This window comes from Ahaetulla prasina, chromosome 4, assembly GCF_028640845.1.
Source record: "Ahaetulla prasina isolate Xishuangbanna chromosome 4, ASM2864084v1, whole genome shotgun sequence".
Classification (NCBI taxonomy): domain Eukaryota; kingdom Metazoa; phylum Chordata; class Lepidosauria; order Squamata; family Colubridae; genus Ahaetulla; species Ahaetulla prasina.
In genome coordinates, this window is record NC_080542.1 from 98,903,036 (window position 1) to 98,927,614 (window position 24,579).

At 34.3% G+C, this 24,579-nt stretch overlaps 1 protein-coding gene across 1 annotated transcript in view; it reads right to left on the reverse strand.

The window, feature by feature from the left end:
* Positions 1-3,738: 3,738 nt before the first annotated feature.
* Positions 3,739-24,579, reverse strand: part of KCNH8 (potassium voltage-gated channel subfamily H member 8) — a 397,775-nt gene continuing 376,934 nt past the window's right edge. The window contains exons 17-21 of the mRNA XM_058182729.1: positions 22,460-22,498; positions 18,295-18,650; positions 11,853-11,959; positions 10,291-10,367; positions 3,739-4,431 (exon numbers count right to left, since the gene is read on the reverse strand). Of these exons, the coding sequence (XP_058038712.1) occupies positions 3,739-4,431; positions 10,291-10,367; positions 11,853-11,959; positions 18,295-18,650; positions 22,460-22,498 (1,272 nt within the window). The remainder of the gene's footprint in view (positions 4,432-10,290; positions 10,368-11,852; positions 11,960-18,294; positions 18,651-22,459; positions 22,499-24,579) is intronic.

The window sequence follows — 24,579 nt, forward strand, 5'->3', positions numbered from 1 at the left end:
TTGTTAGGTCCAAAGCAAGCTCTCCCGAATGGCAGCAGGGATGACAGCCATTTTCGGCAGTCACAAAGCTGGGACAACTGGAACTGTAAGATTTGTACTGGAGAGGATTTGTGCTCTGTGATGGACAGAGTATTGAAACTGGGGGAGATAATTGCCAATTTTTAATCTAAAGACCTGATTTAAGCACAAGAATGTTAAAACATAATATTCAAGCCTAAGAAAGCAGCGATTAAATACACAGAGAAAAAAAAAAGCTGAAAACCAAGAGGCGAAAGAAGCCCAAGGGAAGCTCTAAAATACAGAAAGCCTGAAAAGAGCTTAAACAATTTGAAAGGTGATTTTTGTGAGAAACTGTCTTATCTATTTGTATTTCTAAACCCCCTGGATTTATCGGATAATCAGCTGTTTAACGCTGGATTTGGGAACAGCCATCTACTGGAAGAAGAGAAGTACTACAACACCATAGCTGCAGTATACTCAGTGAAAGTATAGTCAGTATACTCAGAGAATACCTCTCACCGACCCGTGCGCTCTCACAGAGAGGGACTCCTCAGGGTGCCGTCAGCTAGGCAGTGCCGTCTGGCGACACCCAGGGGAAGGGCCTTCTCTGTGGGGGCTCCCACCCTCTGGAACGAACTCCCCCCAGGACTTCGTCAACTTCCGGACCTCCGAACCTTCCGTCGCGAGCTCAAAACACATTTATTCATCTGCGCAGGACTGGATTAGATTTTAAATTTATATTTTAATAAATTTTAATGGGTTTTATTATTTACTATTTATATTGCTTTTTAATAATCTGGCTATGTAGAATAAGTTTTTTAATTGTTATTTTAATCTGTATTTATATGTATTTTTACTTGCCTGTGAACCGCCCTGAGTCCCTAGGGAGATATAAATGTGATAAAATAAATAAATAAATAAATAAAGTGAATCCAATACATACCCAGACTAGAAGTAACAACATCTGGAAGATGACCTGACCTTGATTATGTTAGAAGATGACTTGCATATTTTGAGAATACTTAATGAATATTTTTCCCTTTTGAAGATTTATAAAAGGAACTAACTTGCAAATAACTAATGCTTTATTAAAATTGGCTATTGGATTATGGATCTGAAAGATTGGAGAAATCTAATGGACTAATTTGGATTTGGACTGGTAATGTTATTCAACAGAACATTCTACAAGATAAAGGACAAAAGAGGGAAAGTTAAATAAAACTTTAAAATTTGGACAATTGGGAAGATATATAGTTGGAAAATTATAAGGCTGTAAATTACTAAATAATTTTAAAGGTTATAAATTTAGGGGTTTTGGAGATATAATTATAGGATTGATGAAATCTTATTAAGCAGGAGTTTTTAAATATTGAGACATTGGAACTATAGAAATATTCTGAATAATTTTTATTAAATTGGTATATAATGGATTTACAGGGGATGATAAAATTATATGAAAAAATATTCTTGATGTTAAAAAGTGCGTGAGACTATAAAGAACAATAAGGAGACAAGGGGATTGTTTAAGGATACAGAAATGAATGTAGAAGTCACTCAACAATTGGGAGAAAAAGAGCAACACGATATTCAGGAAATAGATGAGAAATCAGAAGAAGCAGTGGAAGAGGAAAATAAAAATAAGATGCAAGAAACTAAAAATAAAGAAGAGAAAGGATTAATAAGTAGGAATGAATTAGATAACTCCTTAAAAGTTTATAATAGAACAGAAAGAAAAGAGAAAAATCTCTTTAAAATAAAAAAAAGTTTTGTGGATGGGTGTTCAAATAATACAGCAGAAAGAGACAAAGGGCATCCAAAAGGGATTGTTCAGTAGGCACAAATATATCAAAAAGAGCTACAAGATTCCAAGAGAGGGAGATAAAAGGCTAACTAAAAAGACAATAAACGATGGAATTTCAAAAAGATTAAGAGATGATGGATAATGAGAAAATATATTAATAAAATGGAAACATAGAAATAGGGAAAATAGTATATATATTAACAGATAATATAACTTATTATAACCAAAAATAAGTTAAGTGTAGTAGATGGAAATTTAGGATTAGGTAATCTAATTGTATTATCAACATTAATAGAGTGTTAAAGCATATTGTGAATTTAAAATATTAAGGATTAGAAATTGTGGGAATTTTGAGATACACTCCTGGGACTGATTAAATATTGTTAATATTTGGCTTTATTAGTAATCCTACACATTTGTAATATTGAAGTTATGGTGGAATAATGAGTAAGTTTTAAAATATTAAATATTAGTAATTTAGTAGGGGATAACAAATACATGGCACAAAGAAATGTTATCTAGGTTTAAGTGAATTAATGGGAAAAATAATAAAGAATTATAAAGAGAAAATAATATTGTTCAATTGGAAGATTAGGATTACACATACTTATTTGTATTATTATTGTTAGTGATGTTTAAAAAAGATTTGACCCAGTCAATATATTGTCCACAAAATATGTATGGTGTGAAAATATAAAAAATAAATAATTTTTTTAAATGTTCATCAAAGCACTAACATTATCTGAAATATTATAGAATTGAAATACATACCTATTGTATTTCAGTTTATACCTATAAACTGTGTATACAGTTATTTTGTGTACAAATATTTCAGCGGATTCATAAGTATTTTATAATTTTATTGATTATGCATTTTTATGCTGGTGAAACAATTATATTTATTTCTGAATAATTTATTGGAGAAATATTTCTTTTTTGCAGTTTAACCCAACTTTCAGGTTATTATCTTGATTGAAGAATGTATGCAAGGAATTTATTCTGATATAATTACTAGATCTATATTTTTTAAAAATGAAAATGATTTCATAGCAGCATAAATAAAAGCATCATATTTGGATAAAGTATTAGAATTCAAAGACCATCTGAATATTATATATACCATTCTGCTTTTATTCTTTTGTGAATAAAACAGTATCACTTCTTTATTTGCATTCTATTGGCATGGATAAATTCATTATAATTTCATGCGGTAGAGAAAAGATAAGTTTGGAAGTTAAGAACAGTTTGATCTAATTCATAATAGCACGTACATGGGAATGCATTAGTTTTGAAGACTGCAAGCAAGGTAACCCCTCAAATTTTTTAATCTCCTTATAAATATTTTAAATACATACTTCTTATCAAGTATAGAAAAATAGTATATATAGTATATCTTTTTTTCTGATAAAGAGGTCTGATTTATATAACAAAGAACGTGCAACAATTAACCAGATCTATTTGGTTGATTGTCAAGGAGATGACATGCAGTGGTAATGTCTTTCAGCCTTTACAGCTCTGACATAAATACCAGCAAGAGTTTCAATCACCTGAAGGAAAATGGGTATTATCTAGAAGCAACAATCAAGCACTAAGAAAGAAAAATAAAATGGACAAAAAAAACACACCCTTCACTTCACACAGCAGCGTCTTCCTACTCCAAAGCTACCTAGTCTTAGTTGTCCAGATTCTTTGGTTCTAAGGAGCAGTGAAGAATGACAAAAATTTCTGGAGTAATTGTGCATAAAAAAACGTTTCAGTGTGCTTTTGAAATTTACAAATTATTCCATTTCAGCCTCTGCCTTTCTTCTAGTCTTCTAACCATGTGAAGTTTCATATTTTGGATTTTCATGATCATCTAACAAAAGGCAAATTGTCATGCAGTACTTGATGATCTTACAAATATGGAACTTACTTGTAATATCACTCAATCAGTCCCATTATGCATTTATGGCTTTGCTGTCTCTAATGTCCTCTGTGCTGGTCTTAACATCTTCTGAAGTTTGTCCAAGTGTAGTTCCTGTTGTTCCTTCCAAGTCCCAGGACCCTGGCAGATTTTCAAGACTTAACGAACTAACTCCCTGACTAAAGCTGCCCTCCTCAGATCTGCTGGGCAACACAAGGTGTAAGGATGTCTCAGATGAAGAGCAGATAGATGACGACAGAGTTGCTGAAATAGACTGGAGAGGAGTCAAAGTAGTGTCTGAATGGGGAGAAGTGCAGCCTACAAACTGCAAATTATCTTTTTGGATAACATGGTAATGGGAAGGTGAATATTCAAAGCCTGAAGTACAATAAAATTCACTATCTGTAGAATTTTGAACATGGGATTCAGTTCTTTGTGGGCTGCTACTAACTGAGGTTGGGTCCATGTTCCAAATTCCTACAATTGTGTTGGAATGGCAGAGCTGTGCTTTGGTGCAAGTAACCTTTGGTACCTGCATATGCATACAGGGCTGGTGTGTAGTCCATGTCATTCTCTTTTGTAAGCTTTCCATGTTGGGACTTGTCGCTGGGCCATGAATTGCACAGAAATCTGGTGCTTTTTGGGCCACCAATAGGTTTTCCAGGAGATGTGTAACACTCTTCATGTCTTTCCTTAACTGAGAAACCTCTTGGGTCAAAGCAGTGACCTAGAATATCATAAATTTATTTAATCAATCAATCATTCATTCATATATATGCACACACAAATAGATATCATAAAAAAGAAGGAAAACTTAGTCATAAAGACATTCCTAATCTGATTTCTCCTTGAATCTATGGGATCCAAAATGCTATTTCAAGATCAACTACTTCTATGGTGCCAGTCTTCAAATTAATGTATTCTGGAAATTGGCAGCTTTAGTAACTAACGTGTGATAAGATCAAAAAGAATGGTCAAGGCTAATCCTGGTTCCATGAGTCTCTTGATTATGAAGTCTAGTTATGTTCCTGCATTATAGAAGTTCCTTATAAATTAAGCCTCTTTTATGCACACAGTATTTTTCCCATTGGGTTAGTCTGGACTGAGCACAGCTACTATCCTGGTAGAGGATTTTTATTTTTTTTTACAAATAAGGGAGTTGACAGTCAACCTGGGTGACTGGGTATATGTCACCCTTTGTTTATGAGGCGCATAGCTAGAAAGACCCATTTTGTTGGTTTGTTCTTGCATTTCTTCATGTCTGAATATGATGTTAATCAATGTTATGCTTGACAAATTAGAAACAAAGCAAGGCTTTCTGGTTTTCTGGGTTGTTTTTTTTTTTAGTGAACCTGACTGAAAGATTGCTTTTTATTTTTTTATTTTTTATTTATTATTATATTATATATATTATATATTATTATTATATTATATTATATATATTATATTATTATATTATATATTATATCATATATTTATTATTATATTATATATTATTATATTGATATTAAAAGTATATCTTGTGGTGCAAAATAATCCCATATGTGCTTTGATTTTTATTTTAATATATCTGCAAAGGATGTATCATGTATCAGCAGATAGCTGCACCTGGACATCCTCATCTGGATGAAACTAAGCAGGGTTAGCAAGGTTAGTATTTTGATAAGAGATCTCCAAGGAACATCAGAGGTGTAGACAAGGATCTCTCTCAAAATCTCTATTTTAAATCAAGATGGTGGTTGTGATTGAATTCCCATCTCTCTCTTTTTTTTTGTTGTTGTTGTTAGTTGCGAAGTCGTGTCCGACCCATCGTGACCCCATGGACAATGTTCCTCCAGGCCTTCCTGTCCTCTACCATCCTCTGGAGTCCATTTAAACTCATGCCTACTGCTTCAGTGACTCTATCCAGCCACCTCGTTCTCTGTCGTCCCCTTCTTCTTTTGCCCTCAATCTTTCCCAGCATTAGGCTCTTCTCCAGTGAGTCCTTCTTTCTCATTAGGTAGCCAAAGTATTTCAGTTTCATCTTCAGGATCTGGCCTTCTAAAGAGCAGTCAGGGTTGATCTCCTCTAGAACTGACTTGTTTCTTCGCCTTGCAGTCCAAGGGACTCGCAGGAGTCTTCTCCAGCACCAGAGTTCAAAGGCCTCAATTCTTTGGCACGCAGCCTTTCTTATGGTCCAACCTTCACAGCCATACATTGCAACTGGGAAAACCATAGCTTTGACTATACGCACATTTGTTGGCAGGGTGATGTCTCTGCTTTTTAGTACGCTGTCTAGATTTGCCATAGCTTTCCTCCCCAGAAGCAAGTGTCTTTTAATTTCTTGGCTGCAGTCCCCATCTGCGGTGATCTTGGAGCCCAGGAAAATAAAATCTGTCACTATCTCCATTTCTTCTCCATCTATCTGCCAGGAATTGAGAGGGCCGGATGCCATGATTTTAGTTTTCTTAATGTTGAGTTTCAAGCCAGCTTTTGCATTCTCCTCCTTCACCCGCATCAAGAGGCTCTTTAGTTCCTCTTCGCTTTCTGCCATTATCATCTGCATATCTGAGGTTGTTGATATTTCTTCTGGCAATCTTAATTAATTAATTAATCTTAATTAATTAATCTTAATTAATGGTGCTTTTCCCTTCTTTCTTAGTTTAAGCCTAAATTTTGCAAGAAGAAGCTCATGATCTGAGTCACAGTCAGCTCCTGGTCTTGTTTTTACTGACTGTATAGAGCTTCTCCATCTTTGGCTGCAGAGCACATAGTCAATCTGATTTCTGTGTTGACCATCTGGTGATGTCCATGTGTAGAGTCATCTCTTAGGTTGGAAAAGAGTGTTTGAATATTATCTTGACAGAATTCTATCAGCCTGTGCCCTGCTTCATTTTGTACTCCAAGGCCATACTTGCCTGTTATTCCGGTTATCTTTTGGCTTCCTACTTTAGCATTCCAATCTCCCATGATGATAAGGACATCACTTTTGGTGTTAATTCTATCAGGTGCTGTAGGGCTTCATAGAACTGGTCAATTTCATCTTCTTCAGCATCAGTGGTTGGGGCATAGACTTGAACTACTGTGATATTGAATGGTTTGCCTTGGATTCGGACTGAGATCATTCTGTCATTTTGGGGATTGTATCCCAGTATTGCTTTTCCTACTTTTTTATTGATTATGAAGGCTACTCCATTTCTTCTGTGGGATTCTTGCCCACAGTAGTATACCTGAGAGTCATCTGAATTAAATTCACCCATTCCTGTCCACTGTTCGCTGATTCCTAAGATGTTGATGTTCAGTCTTGTCATCTCGTTTGACCACATCCAGCTTGCCTTGATTCATGGATCTTACATTCCAGGTTCCTATGGAGAAAAAACCTTTACAGCATTGGACTTTCCTTTCACTACCAGATACATCCACAGCTGAGCATCCTTTCGGCTTTGGCCCAGTCGCTTCATTCTTTCTGGCACTACTAGTACTAGCCCTCCGCTGTTTCCCAGTAGCATATTGGACACCTTCCGACCTGAGGGGCTCATCTTCTGGTGTCATATCTTTTTTCCTTTTTGTACTGTCCATGGGGTTTTCATGGCAAAGATACTTCCTTCTCCAGTGGATTACGTTTTGTCAGAACTCTCTGCTATGACCTGTCCATCTTGGGTGTCCCTGCACGGCATAGCTCATAGCTTCATTGAGCTACGCAAGCCCCTTCGCCATGACAAGGCAGTAATCCATGAAAGGATTACTGCCTTGTGTTACATCTCTTTTTACATGTGTCAAAGCCTGTAAAAAGGGTAAGTCTTCAATTGTGCAATTGTAACCATTAGGCTGACTTTTTCTGGCACTCACTTCTCCCTATGAATTTTTTTTTGTTTTGTTTACATTTATACCCCGCCCTTCTCCGAAGACTTAGGGCGGCTTACAGTGTATAAGGCAATAGTCTCATTCTATTTGTATATTTTTACAAAGTCAACTTATTGCCCCCCCAACAATCTGGGTCCTCATTTTACCTACCTTATAAAGGATGGAAGGCTGAGTCAACCTTGGGCCGGGCTCGAACCTGCAGTAATTGCAGGCTTTGTGTTCTTAATAACAGGCCTTACCAGCCTGAGCTAAACCGGCCCACTCACTTCTCCCTATGAATTTCCTGATTGTATGATAGCAATAGCACTTAGACTTTCATACCACCTCTCTAAGCGGTTTACAGAGTCAGCATATTGCCCTCAACAATCTGGGTCCTCATTTTACCAACCTTGGAAGGATGGAAGGCTGAGTCAACCTTAAGCCTTGTGAGATTTGATCTGACAAACTGCTGGCAGCTGGTGATCAGCCTGCAATACTGTACTCTAATCATTGCGCCACTGTGGCTCATAATTTGAGATATATTATATCCTAGAGAAGCCTCTTCTCTACTGCTGTTTAGGAAACGATATGCCCACTAAGTAATTGGGGCTTGAACAAAACTATATAAATACTTTTTGTCTATAACAGTATTTAACATGGCATAAAGGAATATAATGGAAAGGCAAATTTGCCAGACTTCGATTGAGGAATTATTTTATTATAAAATAATGCCAATTATATTTCACTTTGATCTGACTGGCAATTCTCTAATTAAATGGGGGTTGTTTTACTAGTGTGTGAAATATTGTTATATATGTTCCTTTTTCCAGACTGTTGGGTTTCTATTATAGAAGACTGAACCAAAGAAACCTTGTTATGAATCTTGGAAGTTTTTGAACAGGCAGTACAGGCTGATTCAAACCATATGCAACCTTTCAATTGAAAATGGGTAATAATATTTCTTTATTTTCTTTTGCAAACAATTTATTATCCATTCTATTCTATTGAATGAATTGAGAGGTTTAGTGAGATATTGTATCTTAATATTTTTGTAATTCTGAAACTTTTAAATCTGTATTTTTATATTGTAACTTCATTTTTCTGTATTATAACTTCAAAGAATCTGAAGAACTGTCTTTGATTTTGTATATAGACAAGAGATCACACAGTAATAAGCTTTGTGTAGACTTTAAGACAGGGGTATCAAGCTCATGGTGTCTCTTGACATTTGTGCCTTTCCCCCCTTTGCTAAACTAGGTGGGAGTGGCCAGTGTGTGATTTGACAGCCCTGCTTTAAGATGATTTGTGAAGGTCTAGAACAACTTGCTGTGGCCAACTCGCCCTGGCTGATTCAACTTCCTGTGAGACAACTTACTACAGACAATTCAACATAGGATAGCTCAAGAAAGGGACAAATGAATTGCAGCAGGCCTTGTCTTGCTTTAGGCTAAGGCCTGCTGCAATTCACTTGCCCCTCTCTTGAGCTATCCTGTGTTGAATAGTTGAATTGTCCTGCGGTGAGTTGACCTGCAGAGAGTTAGCTGCAGAGTGTTGCCCCATTCTGGATTTGGAAACAGTGCTTAGAACAGTGCTTCAGAATAGTAGCATTAATTAATGTTGCTCTTCCTATTTCCGAGTTCCATGAAACTGAAAGAAAGATGTGGCTAGGTTAACAGTCAATTTAAACAGGTGACTACATAAAGTAGCAGCCTCATTTTTCAGGATGTATGTATGTATGTGTGTGTATGTATGTATGTATTAAATTTTTTGGCCATCCACTTTACCACAGCATAACTCTGAGCAGTTTATAATATTAAAAGGATAAAACTATACCAAACTTTGTACTATATGAATAAAACACTATAAAAATATAAATTTTATATTCATCATCCTTCTATTTTAAATATATTTTTAAAATCTGAGCTTGTGTGGCTGTTGTTGTTCCCTGCCTTTTTCAGTGATCTTGGGTTATTGGTTGTTGACTGCTATTATCAGCATTTGTCCTTATCATGCTCGTGATAACTAATAACAGGACCATAGGGAAGAAGTGGATGTGATTGAATTTGAATTTACAGACCAAAGCAAGAAAGCTTGAATGATCAGTTGTATGATTCCTAAATTAAGGAGTTTCCAAAATCTCCAGAATGTTCAACAGTCCCCAAAAGATTAATTATAATTCAACTTTTGAGGTTGGGAACATTCTGGAGATTTTTCCAGTGAATCATAGAAAATGGTTCCAATTCCAGGCTAAGAGAATATACTCTGAAGAAACTTATACCATATCTCAACTGTTTACTGTAGACTACTGTAATTTTTTCAACAAATCTTTACTGGATTAAGAACTAATATTTTTAAAGAAATACAAATTTTTTTTTAAAGAAAAGGGGTATGTTAAGAAAAACTTCCTTGTGTAATTCTATTTATTCATAAAATCATATTTTCATTATGATTGAATCAATTAGCATTTCTGCTTTTAGGGTTTTTGTACATCTTACTGTATGGATGTACCTGAAAATAAGCCAAAAAGAGTTTAATGTGATAAACTCCTGGGTATTATATTGTAAAATTGCAACCTTAATCCTATCAGATGAAAAAAATAAAGCCTTTTTGGCTGTTGAATATATGCTCATTCCTACTAAGGTAAGAAATGAATGCACATATATTCCACTTTTATCCCCAAAGCTGCTATTTATGAAACATTAGAGTGTAGCTAGTCTTTACAATGCTATCAGAATAATTTCAATGACATACAAAAAGACCTTACCTCATTATTAAGCTTGTTGATCTGTTGTTTTGTTTCTTCTGCTTTGATAACTAACACAGCAGCACCAACTTCATTCTCTGTAATCACAACAATGCATAGGAAGAAAGGAAGGAAGGAAGGAAGGATTTAATATTGTTTCCTGGCTTTCTTCTATTCAGAGAGACAACTGTGTACCAATATCAAAACTAGCATTTAAAACTAAGTGAATTTCCAACAACTAGGAATTTCATAAAGAGAGATGATGATTACAGATTCAAAAATATATTAAAAAAATTTGAGCTGGGAGCTGAAATTGATCTTAAATGATGCACTGCAGATGTCATATATTCTGTTGTGTCAAATGTTATGGTATCAGATCAGAAGTCTATGTGGCTTCTAATAAGGATTCAGAGTCTTATAGTCATGCAACATCCTCTGCGTGTGTATGTGTGTATGTGTGTATGTGTGTGTTTCATTTGATTCATTTATAATCTGTAATTATAATCTGCATTGTAATTCATCAAGCCAGACAATTAATTTAGCAACCATACTGAGTATTCCGAGACAGTACAAGGCACCATTATAATAACTTTTTTTGTTATGAATTCATATATTAGGCTCAGCCAAAACCAGATCACATTATGCCTTGCCTCAAAATGCATAAAACCACCATAAACAAGACATACAGTTATTCCTGATCTATTTGCTATCTTTTACACAATCATTTTATACTGTCTTGAAGGACTTGCAGAATTAATAAATATCTTTTTGATAATATCTTTGCAGGATTGCTCATAAGAAAAGGAACATGATTTTTCTTAAAGCAAATAAACAAATAAACCAAACTTAGGACATAAAGCATTATTAGGCAGTCGATAGAGACAAACTTTAGTATTATTTTCAATGTCTATTTTCAAACGTAAAATAACAATTCATTTTCAAAATTCACTTAATTTTTGTTGCAGAAAGCCAAATTGTCCAAATTAATACTTTAATTTTATTAAATAATGTTTTATAATATATTTACATTAATTATTTAATAGTTAATATTATTAGATAATGTTTTAATTTGGTAAATATTTATTTTCATTTTTCAGATATTATTCTCCATGTAATAGACTGCATGTATTACTACATGTAATACACTTTGAATAAATGTAAAACTAAAATATTTAAATCTGTCTTTATTTGTGGCTTTATAGCATTTCATTCTGGACACTATTAATCAATTATGTCAATTACTTAAAATAGTCAATTGTTAGACAAACATGTTACTTTCCTAATTCACTATTGTTGTAATGAGCACTTTTGTGCAGCTTCTAAAATCTTTCAGAATGTACCTTAGATTTTGGAACACCAATATTTATAACAATAAAAATCTGCTCATTTATTTATTAAGTGACAAGAAAAATAATCTATGAAAGAACAAGGATTTTGCATGTTTTTTCTGAAGCTTTTATTCTGGTAGAACTTGACATGCCAGTCTACTTACACATAAGGAATATGCAATACAAAAGAAAGACTTTCCTCTCCAAAACGATGCATTGTGAATAATTTGTAAAGTGGTTAAATGTAGCACTAACCCCCGATGATAGAAGATGATCTGGATTCTTGCCTCAATTGTTCAGAGCCAAACTCAAATGCCTGGTTTTCCTCAATGTTGCCATCATCCTCTGTTCCATCAACAATCCTGTTTTTCCCCCACAAAACAAAACAAAACAAAAACAACAACAACAAATAAACTTGGACTATTTTCACAGAAATCTCATTGATCCCTCATGCTATAATATAGTATAAATAACATATACTTTTTTGGAGCAATATAATATTTACAATATGAATCTCATTATTTGCACTTCAATTCTTTCAAGAACAAAGTAAAATAAGACTGATGATTAGTGATACTTCAATTTGTATGTTTTTAAGCAATTCTCATTGATGGATTATGGTCATCTGACTTCAATTTGCATGAAATATTATTGGCGTAATTTGAGGTTAGAAAGTTGTTTTATCAATAATGTTAATCTTGAGGCTTATTTTTATTTGGTTTCTCTATTATTACTATTACTATTAAAATTCCATTTAAAACATTTAAAATGCACCCTAGGGATGAAGGAAATATACGTTTTGCATTTGAATGTGACTTGTAGAATTTGTCATTTTTAAGCAATACCTGACAACATTTAATTAAAATTTGTATGGTTTAGAATACTGAGCCGCAGTATACCAACAATAAAAATGTTTGTGCAAGACGTTTGTGCAAAAATCCATACAATATATAAAGATATAAGGTAATTATATTCTTATTAACATTAAGAGAAAATTAAAAATTTTAATTAGGTGGATTCAAGTATTGTTGAAGAAATAAGCTTATAGTGCAACTGAAAATCACAGTATCTGAAAAGAGTTCTCAAAGGATAACTATCCCGAAAGACAAAATTCAGAGCATATCATGAGAGCATAATGAGTGCCAAATATTTTCAGGGTTAGAGTTAGACAGAAGCTTTTAATGATATATCAGTCTTAGTTAAACCTTGTGTATGTAGAGATTATAAAATAGATATCAAAGCATGATGCCAAATATCAGGTAACTATCCTAGTTATCTCTTCCCTGCTACTCCTTGATTCATTTTAACCTGGATCTCTATTTCTCCTGAAATTCTTATTTAATCAGAAGCTATTAGAGAACAGATATCCCCCCCCACCCCAATCTCCACCTCAACATAATTTTCTTACAGGTTTCAGAAATATGGGTCCTGAGTTATTTTTCTAATTGATCTTAGAGAAAAACCTGATTGAATCTTCAAAAGAAATATAGATTTTTCCTCTCTCACCAAAAGAATGGGTAGCACTCGGACTTTGGCCTACTGTACATGCTGGGTTTTTTTGCCCTTCTTGTGGTTGGTGGGTTTGTTTATTTGTCAGTGAATAGAAGAGCTTATTTTAGCTGACTTGGATATTTACGGTTTGCCTGATATCCTGGGTGGACTAGGGTTAGAACTGTATATGGAACGTTCAAGGTTCTTAAATAAAATGTCATATTATATGTCTATAAAGAATGGGACTTTTGGTGAAGCAATAGTGGACTGAAGATGGCTCTGTGTATGTTCCAGTGGCTTCTATGTTTGCATTCCTGTCTTACGATTGTTCAGACTTTAGTACATGAACAGAGATAAAATGTGGGACAAAAAGGTTTTTTTTAGGGGAATTAATTGCCCTAAGCACAGAAGCAGCTGTGTTAATGATATGAGAACTTCAGCTGGAAAATTGATCACTGCGCTACGAATGCTACAAGAATGCCTGAGGCTTCACTGGTATATTTGCTTCATGCAGGAAAACAATAGGTATTTGCCATGAAATATTTTGTTTGCAAAATAGCAAACAAATGAATATTAAACTTCATTATATATGACAGACATTTATTGATTAATATAGTAATTCACTGACATTCTAATTTCTCAAAATATTTTCAAGCTACAATGGAAGTTTGCAAATGAAGGTTCAACAGAATTTTAGAACCATCTCTAGCTTGCAAATATTGAAACTGAATATAATAAACTTGTACAGGTAATCCTTGACTACTATAATTAAGCCGCAGATTACAGCTTTAAATTGTAGCAGTTGTTAATGGGTCACCATGTGACTGCCTGATTTTACAAACTTTCTTCTGACAGTTGTGATGAGAAACTGGAAGTAAGTACTGGAAGCAGGCAAAATACCAAAGACCACAGTCATGTGATTTGCAGTATCCTGAAAATGCTATAAATGCTTGATGGGCCCCAAAATTTGATCACGATTGCCAGTGGGCATGGGCAGCAATTGAAATTTTGTAACTGGGTTCAGGGCAGATCTGGCGTAAATTCAAACTGTCACTAAGTTACTGATTGTTAAGTGAGGACTACCTATGTTTAAAATGCAAGTTGGCAGAGGCAATTTCATCTCAACACAATGCATGTGTATTTATGAGTATCTATGTACTCACATAAGACCCTTTCGTTCATAACTATATGCATACAGCTCTATATGCAGTGAGTATAATAGAACACTGAAATTCAGTGCCATTTGAATTTCAGCATTGCTATCTACATTACACTCACTGTATTCTGAATCATTGCCGTTTAGCACACATGCCTCCTTTCCTTCCTTCCTTCCTTCCTTCCTTCCTTCCTTCCTTCCTTCCTTCCTTCCTTCCTTCCTTTTCCTCTCCTCTCCTCTCCTCTCCTCTCCTTTCTCTTATTGAGAGATACAGCAAGAAAGCTTTTCTCATCATTGTCCATTACCGAAATTGTATTTTGCATGAGGATTTTTTTTAAAAAAGATGTTTGATTATTATATTTTCTCTAATTCATTTGAAAATATATCCTTTGCTGTTAAACTTTATCCAAACTGAATACTACCAATTCTGAATTGAAAATAAGGGGACTTTTCTTTCCCAAACACAGATGCCTTTTTAATGCAGCAGGTAACTACAATACTCTTCTGTGATTGTGCAAAGGCACAAAATTGGGGACTTCATCATTTATTGAAGCAGATTCTATTAATAAATATTTATGTAAACCTTGCAAAGTGTATCTGTTGATAAATATTTATGTATAATTTCAACTATATAGTACCCACAGATATATTTAGCATAATAAAAATAGAATAAATAGCACAATGGAGCAATAACTTCTTGAATTATTTTACACAGGTTACAGAATATTCATTAAGGAAGATTACTTTAATTCCTATCTGTCCAAATCTAATTCAACAACATAGCAGTGGAGATTTCTCTAAGTATTTTATGCTATATAATTTATTTTATGCTCTATAAGTCAATTTAAAATGAAAAAGGGAGCAACTCATCATATACATTCATAGTTCTGATAATTTCAGTTAACTTTTCACATATGAATTTCTCCCTAAATTGCAAATGGGAATATATTTTATTAGATCTGTAACTATTTTTTTTTGATAAATTTGGAATTTAATTTAATTGAAGAAAGATACAATTTTTAACACGCAGATTGCTAAAAAAATGGAACATTTTGGCTTTTGTTCAAAATGTTGTTAATTAATTGCTGCTCATATATAAACTTTCATTTAATACATACAATTTTGTTTTTGGATTTTAGAGATATATGCAGTCAAGATTGTCCCATAAAACTCAAGGAACCTTTCCATTCTGATTGAACTTGACACTTGCGTGTATCATGATTTTCTTGCTTATGAATCAGTCTTTCAAGTGTATTCACAGCATCCTGCAATTGTGCTTAAAGGCAGAGTTTTTGCACCATTGTGACCTGACAGATGCTTCAAGCATCTGACTAGAGAACAAAAATATAATGAGCCAGCTACTTTTTAACTTTGTGCTACTTTTAGTTTGGTAGCTTTTTAAAATGACCAACTGATGTGAGAAGGGCTCAAGGCCATCCTTGACTAAGAGACTGGGCAAACCAGGCCATGGATACTTCTCTGTATAATTTAACCCCCAATGTAGTTCCTCAAAGTATGTTTGCGAAGACTCATAACTGCATCTTCAAATGAGGTCATATGGGGCCGCATGAAAATCATGAATTGGCTTAAGCTGTGAAATTAATTAGTTTGAGGCAGTCATTTGCAGTTGCTTTGCTCTGTTATGAATGGGAAAATTAATCAAGAAGTAGAGTTAATAATATATATTTGTTTAGTCTGAGATGAAAACTGCAGTATATATCTCATAAGCAAATCTAGCTGCGGAGGCTAATAGTTTTATATTCCAACTTGCTTCAAAATGCTTAGCCATAGTTTTCTGATTCAGATAGAAAGGGAAACTACAAATAGTGCCTTATTGGTTTGTTTTTCTGTCACAAGGAGCAAATTTAAACAGCAGCTAGGCAACAGGATATTATGGATGACAAAACCAGCCTTGTGAATACTCATCCACTAATCCTGTTTGTGCCCTGATTATAGCAATTTATTTAAAACCTGTCATATCATAACATAACATAACATAACAACAGAGTTGGAAGGGACCTTGGAGGCCTTCTAGTCCAACCCCCTGCCTAGGCAGGAACTCTACACCATCTCAGTCAGATGGTTATCCAACATTTTCTTAAAAATTTCCAGTGTTGGAGCATTCACAACTTCTGCAGGCAAGTCGTTCCACTTATTAATTGTTCTAACTGTCAGGAAATTTCTCCTTAGTTCTAAGTTGCTTCTTTCTTTGATCAGTTTCCACCCATTGCTTCTTGTTCTACCCTCAGGTGCTTTGGAGAACAGCCCGACTCCCTTCTTTGTGGCAACCCCTGAGATATTGGAACACAGCTATCATGTCTCCCCTAGTCCTTCTTTTTATTAAACTAGACATACCCAGTTCCTGCAACCGTTCTTCATATGTTTTAGCCTCCAGTCCTCTAATCATCTTTGTTGCTCTTCTCTGCACTCTTTCTAGAGTCTCAACATCTTTTTTACATCACGGAGACCAAAACTGGATGCAATATTCCAAGTGTGGCCTTACCAAGGCATTATAAAGTGGCACTAACACTTCACGTGATCTTGATTTTATCCCTCTGTTTATGCAGCCCAGAACTGTGTTGGCTTTTTTAGCAGCTGCTGCACACTGCTGGCTCATATCTAAATGGTTATCCACTAGGACTCCAAGATCCCTCTCACAGGTACTACTATTGAGCAAGGTACCACATATACGGTACTGGTGCATTTTGTTTTTTTTGCCTAAATGTAGAATCTTACTTTTTTCACTGTTGAATTTCATTTTGTTAGATAGCGCCCAATGTTCAAGTCTGTCAAGATCTTTCTGTAATTTGAGCCTATCTTCTGGAGTGTTGGCTATTCCTGCCAGCTTGGTGTCATCTGCAAATTTGATGAGTTCCCCATCTATCCCCTCGTCCAAGTCATTGATGAAGATGTTGAAGAGTACTGGGCCTAAAACAGAGCCTTGGGGTACTCCACTGCATACTTCCCTCCATGTGGATGTAGTTCCGTTGAGGACTACACGTTGAGTGTGGTTGGTCAGCCAATTACGAATCCATCTGGTGGTGGTGCTGTCTAACCCACATTTTTCTACTTTATCTAGTAGTAGGTTATGGTCTACTTTATCAAATGCTTTACTGAAGTCCAAGTAAATTATATCGACAGCATTCCTCTGGTCTACTAATTTTGTCATTTTGTCAAAGAATGCGATAAGATTAGTCTGGCATGATCTGTTTTTGACAAACCCATGTTGGCTTTTGGTTATTACTTTGTTTGCTTCTAGGTGTTTGGTGATTCGTTGCTTGATTATCTTTTCTAGAATCTTTTCTGATTATCTTTTCTGATTATCTTTTCTGATTATCTTTTCTAGAATATCATTTTTATACATCATGAGATTTTTTTTTCTGTATGAAAATCATTCAGAAAAATCTGTGGGATGCTGCATTTCAGATTGCAATAAGTTTTTTAAAGGAATACTGAAAATAAAATGAGGTAAATCAATATTCTATTTATATATAGATATAAATTGTTAGATTTTATCATAGCTATCAAAATCTACATTCTTTGTAGGCATCACTCCCTGTTTCTCTCTCTCTCTCCACACATACACACACACACTCACACACGTACACACACACGTACACACACACACACACACATGCACAAATGTGTGAAAAAAACATGGTATTTAAAAGCAAGGTTCCATAAGTGATGGCTGAAGACAAACTGCTGTCTAAGGCTCACAGCATTCTAACACCTCCAAAAAATTGAATAATGAACTTCAATTATTCTTATTATTAATAAAATATGTTATTGGCAAATTTTGTGGTGCAGTCAAATAATAAATTTTGGGCACAATCTTATATGTGTTCCAGCCCCATTTAATGAACATAATGATACTCCCCACAGTAGTCTTGCAGCCAAAATGAAATACCAATAAATCATAGCCTTTAGACCTGTGGAAATAGCAATGTAATTGGAATTAACACCAAGGAATAGAAATATGTCTTAGTGAAATGGAAAAAGAATGGCACATGAATGTGTCTATTTTAGCAAGCCTTCCCTGATGCTTACCGAGGGCTGAGGTCAGGAGGGATGATGCTGTTTAGTGATGAAAGATGAAGCTTCAGATTCTTCTCTTTCCGTTTGGAATAGTAATGGAGTTCAGTTTCATGCTTGGTTCTAGATGAGGTTGCACTGCAAACTCGGATGGGTGAGTGGAAGGGAACAGTACCTGAGGCCAACTGTTTCAAGTTTATCCCCAGATAGCTTTTATTGCTTCCCGATTTCTTTTGCTGAGAGGCTGTGCTTCTTGTGTGAATTGGGGAAAGACTTGCTCCCTCCTCTTCTGCCATGACTTCCTCTTCTTCCTCATCCTCCACAATGGATGGAAGTCTTTTATTTATGCTGCCATTTCCTTTGGAGTCTGACTAAAATAATGAATCATTTATATTAAACTTTTTTTTCAAAAGAAAGGAAGCAAGTTGTTGTGTAGGTACATCAGTTGTTGAGGTATAACCACTTGAATCTAACCAATATCCAGCCAGGATTCATTTCTATGTATTTATCAGTTTCTTGGATTTTTTTAAAAGAATGAAGTACATATGAAATATATCTCTGAAAAGAATCAATGCATTTAATTGGAAATGTTTTATAATTTTAGCTCATACTAAACAAGTGCCTTCTGATAGATTTACATCCTCAATAATAACTTTTAAAGCTTTTTATCCTGTCTTTACAGCATCATTGACTCCAATTTAAATGTGTGGGCAAATTAACTTTTGTTGCTCTTGTTTATTTATCTATTGCTCTTGTTATTAATCTTTTTCTTCAAGCTCAATTCATAATATATGCAAATAGAGAGGAGAGAAAGAAGACAAGATGTCCCTTCCATTACTATTCAGTTGCTCAGGTAGACAAGTGGCAGTTGCAAGATGGAAGAAAATAAATAGCAGACCAGGGGAATATTGGCGGTGGGATCAGCCTGGAGCATGGGTTTCTTTAGGTAGTTAGTGATAACAAATCCTGGCACATTCAACCAGACCAACTTTCTATATGTGCTCAAAGAAATGTTTTATATAAAGAAAAAAAACCATGTGTCCTAAAACAACTGCAAGCCATAAAAGAGATCAGCATGAATAACAACAATATATAATAAACATTTTAATTAGTCTTGCATTTCATCTGAAGTAGCATGAGGTAGCCATTATATAATTGTTAAATTTAAAAAAAAGAATTAATACTATACAGATGAGTGCACTGGGAGGAGCTGCTGTATAATTGGGACAGCTCCTTAAATCCTGTTCCATGTTCCAGGTCTTCATATCCTGAACAAAGGGAGCATAAGCATAAACCAGAACCATCCATGATACTAACAGAAGATGAGTGGCCTCTTTGAGAAAAAGTACAATTGGTTGTATTTCAGGCTATAGTGAGATTCCCTGCAGAAAGGTTGATAGCTTACTAAAATAATATAGTAGTGCTGAGTAGCAAAATATCTCATTACAATTTGTGAGTATTCATGAAGAATTATTCAGAACAGAGATATTGTGAAATGCAGGAATCAAAGTGATAACATTTGTATGTTAAGAAGGCTAATGCTACAAATGGAATTTGGTTTAAAATTACATATAACCCTAGTTCTTTCAATGAACTGTGTCATTTTCTGTACCTATTTCTTATACAATCCACATTATATTTATCAACTCATTAACAGTTATCCAAATACTATAACAATAGGTTGTGATGGCCTGCTCAATCCTTACAGAGTATATTTGTATGAGAATGTTTTTATGGAGATGACAGAGATTCTCTCTTTCTTTGTACTAGCAAGTAACTTACAAAATACATTAGGTTCAAAGATTACCCCTAACAAAAGAATTGGCTTCAACTCCAGTTTTATTAATGTCTAAAAGAGACATTAAAAGAGCCAGTTTAGTCTAGTGATTAAGATATCAGGTCTAAAATCTGGGAGACTGTGAGTTCTAGCACTACTTTAGGCTTGAAAACAACTGGGTGATTTGGAGTCAATCACTCTGTCTCAGCCCAACTCACTTCACAGGGTTTCTATTATGATGAAAATAGGAGAAAGAATATAACTGCACTTTTGAGTTTATTGATAAAAATAATAAAGAAGGATAAACTTTTTAAAAGTGACTTTTTGCTAAAAGTTTAAAATCTAATCCAAATCTAGCCCATGGACTGCATTGTTTTAAATCTATATCTATATATTTCTATCTCTGCATACACACTTTAATTCAACTACAATTCTAACTTCCATAGCATCATGTCAATGGATAAATCGACAGGGATCATGTTACTCTGATCAAAAGTTATTTAGCTAGAAAAAAATAAAGACTGTGAAACTCATATCGAATTTTAGCCAGCAAAATTCATCTTAAATTGCTAACTTATTCAAATACATTGGCATGCTTATGTAAAAATTAGTACTTGGTATCCAGGTTAGAACTAAGAATGGGTGTAATAGTAATCAGGAAAAAGAAGAGAAAGCATGTGCAGAATAGAACATAGGAACTGAGCATGCTTTGAAAATGATTCAGGTTAAGTAGATGGCATCTATAGCAGTGTCAAAATTGGCAATATGGTGGGTGGATTGTGCCATGTTGCTGCACAGACAAAAAGTTGGAGCTGCATCATACAATACTCTGTTTTGCTTACTATGACGCACTGTGGGTCCTGTTAGATTGAATGCCTTGGACTTCATGCAGGTGTGAATGGGGGACCTTTCTGCTTATTAACTAAAATGGATAAACTCTTTTCGGCTTCCTGGTGCTAAAACATCCTGGTGCTAAAACATCGTGGTGCTGATGTTTTAATAGCTGTATTAACTTTGATGACTGGGTTCCTTAAAACATTATCATCTCTCTCCTCCTCTCCCTCCCCTGAGTTACATGGAAACTTTAAAAAGTCAGGCTGCTTTAATGACCAGCAGAGAGCTTTTGCATGTGGAGGGTCCAAAGCAGCACTACTTCTGAAACATTTTAGAAGCATGCACAGCATCACAAAGCTTATGCTATGCAAAAAGGAAGCTCCAGTTTAAATAACTAATATCTCCAGGTAAGACTTAAAGTCCTATCTAAAATCATGGAAAATTGTGCCAACTGTGCTGATAATTTTGGGTTAGAAGAACTGATAATTTGATCCAATAATAGGTAGCTTTTGATATTTCTATGCATTGAATGTCTTTCTATTTTTTAATAACTGGGTGGTTATAATATACTAAGATCAGCAACCATTAAAAGACAGCAGAAAAAATAGGAAATTCTAGTCATTTGCTACCAACTGGTGATTATCTGGAATTTTGCAGCCCTGATCTGATAACCCTCACTATTTAATTCTAATGTTATATTTAGGATTTAGAGTCAAGATACTCATTTGTGTTTGTTATATGTACTGAAATATGAGTATTTGTCTATGGATGGAAAGCATCATTTCAGATTACATTTCTCTTTTTGGTTGAATCTATATAAATACAGTTTGAAATACAGCCTATATACAGAAAATCATAAAATGTTTTCTAGGCCTCATTTGAGAAATAGTACAAAACTCCTGCATGGAAGGAAATATTTACTTAGTTTGATTTTTGGGGGGTAAGTATTAGCCAGATCATTTGTAAATATTAGTCACATCATTAAAAAACTGGCTTCAGTCTAGGCCTCTTTGATGCAATCGGTCCTGTGAAAAAAAGGCCATTTGGCTTATTGTCAGCTATATTCATAATACCACTGAAAATGTTTGTCATGTGTTGTAAATTTTAATTAGTTCTTTTTTTCTCAATGCATTCAAGATGCTGAACTTGATATTTTGATTTCATATGACATTAATAATACCTTGCTTAGGAAGCCTGGAAAACCTAATACTTCATATTTGACAGTCATATAGAAAATGCAAAGGACAAACATTAGAACCAACAGACAAATAATTACATAATACCATGATATGAGACAGACTTTCAATTAAAAAGATTTTGTACATAAAAATATGTCCACATATATTAATAGGCAAACATGCAGGGTTTAAATTTCAAATGGGAGGGGTAGCAAAGGGACATGCAAATACACAAGCTTATCCATGCCAGCTTAATTACATCAATTAAAGATAAGGCCTTTTTTAAAAATTCAGTCCTTGGTAGATTCCAAAAATGGTATCAATTTTTTTGTTCAAAAGGGATTGGGGTTAATTATATAGGTAATCTCATATTAAAAGTGGACATCCATACCTGACAGATGGAAGACTTGTTTGATAATCTGGTGATTACCTGAAAGAACAACAGATACAGGAAATGGCGAATACCAGAATTTGTACACATGAGTGGTTTCCAGAATGAATTTTAGAGCATGATGTAAAAGGGAAATCTCACATCAGATGCCTTTTAAGTTTCTTTCTGACATTAACAAAATATTTTTGTAGAAAGTGAAAAACTAAAAAGTAATGGATTTGCAATTTATACCAAAGCTCCTTTTTTTGTTAGGAGGGTTATATTTATGGTGAATGGAGAGATCTTACACTCATCATGGAGTAATTTCTTAGTGAAGTGAAATAGTGAAGAAATGAGAAACTTTATCTGGTATCTGTTAAGGGTATCTATGTTTAGTGTGTACATCTTCCCTGTATCCACTAAATATATGAGTTTTGTGACTAACCAATTCTATAATACGGAGGTACGGTGAAATAAAACTGCTGTCACTGAACTATAATTCAAATTCTTTTCTGATCTATGCCTTTTCATGGATTAAAGAGAGATATCATCATGGTCTTTATTTCAGGCAGCAAAATGTCTTGGGTCTAATCCTATGAATTAACTCTATTGCTTATTTTTTGGGAACTGCTCAGGTGAACTGTGTAATTGAAGACATTTTCTTGTTCATGTTGATAAGACTTGCCCATAAATAAACTTTTTAAAGATGGGTCTGATGGATATCAAGCAAAGCCAATCTTAAATTGGTGAGGAACATAGAAAATATGTTTGGAAATAAGATAAGACCAATAATCTACTTATTCATTCATATACTTCCATTAGTGATATTCATGCTGTATTTCTGCAGTGCTCTGGTTTGGAAAATCTAACTGGCATAGAATATGGCATCTGAGTATTGATATGAACACGTACAGTATGTTGTAAATGTCTTGCATTAGCTGACTATCAATTTTTGATTTATATTTTAAATTATGCATTAAGTAGCTTCTGATGAGCAATCCACTCCCTGAGTTTGAAGAAGGAAACCTTTTTTTTGTACTGGCTTCTGCCAAATGCATCTTTAAAATGTACTTGAAACTGAAAATGAAAAGCCTTCAAGAAAACTGCCAAGATCATTGACTTTCCATGACTTTCTTCCAGATTTCTGCTTTGTATTAGATATGTATAGTTTTGACTGCTATTATATTTATTATTGATTTAGTTATTAGAAAGCAGATGTCTTATCTTTGTCCTTGACTTTTATTACTTTGGGTCTTGCTGTGTTTTTAATTTTTTAAGTATATTAAGAGCTTTGTACCACCTAATGGGCAATCATGTTTCATTTTAAATAAAATGTTAAAGAAGAAGCGTTTGTGAAGCATCACCTAAAATATATACTGAATTCTTTGCTTTGTGTTCTGCATGTTTCTATGCCATTTGCAATTATGCACAAATAAAAATCACCCTTACAATTAGATTTACACTTAAACTGGCATGCTAATATGCTTAATGTTTTTTAAAAAACTGCAACCATTTTTGTTTGTGAACCTTGTTAATAGTATGTAGATCAAATGCCATAAGCTTTGTACCTGAGGATATTTTTTCCTCCTGTGTGGTAATGGAAATTACAGGAGCGTATGACAAGGGATTACTGTATCATCTAAAAGCTTAATGACTCATACATGCTCATCTCTCCAATTTTTCTTCAAGTAGGAAAGAGTGATTTTTTTAATGAAATATGTAAATTCTGTACTTGCATTCTATTGAGAGATACACAATCTGAAGGACCTCTTAGGTGAGTTAGAATTGTTAATGTAACTAAAGTCAATAATTGAATATAATATTCTCAAGATAATTTCCCAGTCGAGCACCTTCTGAATTTTAATTTTTTACTTCATCAGATTGCTCTGTCTGTACTGTAGTTTCTGTTCTATTCTGTTGCTTTTTTATGCTCTCCAATGGGCAAGATAACACAAAGCTTATGCCTCACTCCAGCTGCTCCCCGTATTAGCAAAGAAAAAACCTGTGTAAATTTAAAAAGAAACAAAATGCAGTTTCTTTCATATTTCAATTGATGATTATATTTTATAGTGAAGTGTAAATTAGATTATTTACATAATTGGACAATTAAGGATTGGAAAAATTGTTGTACCCCTCACTTC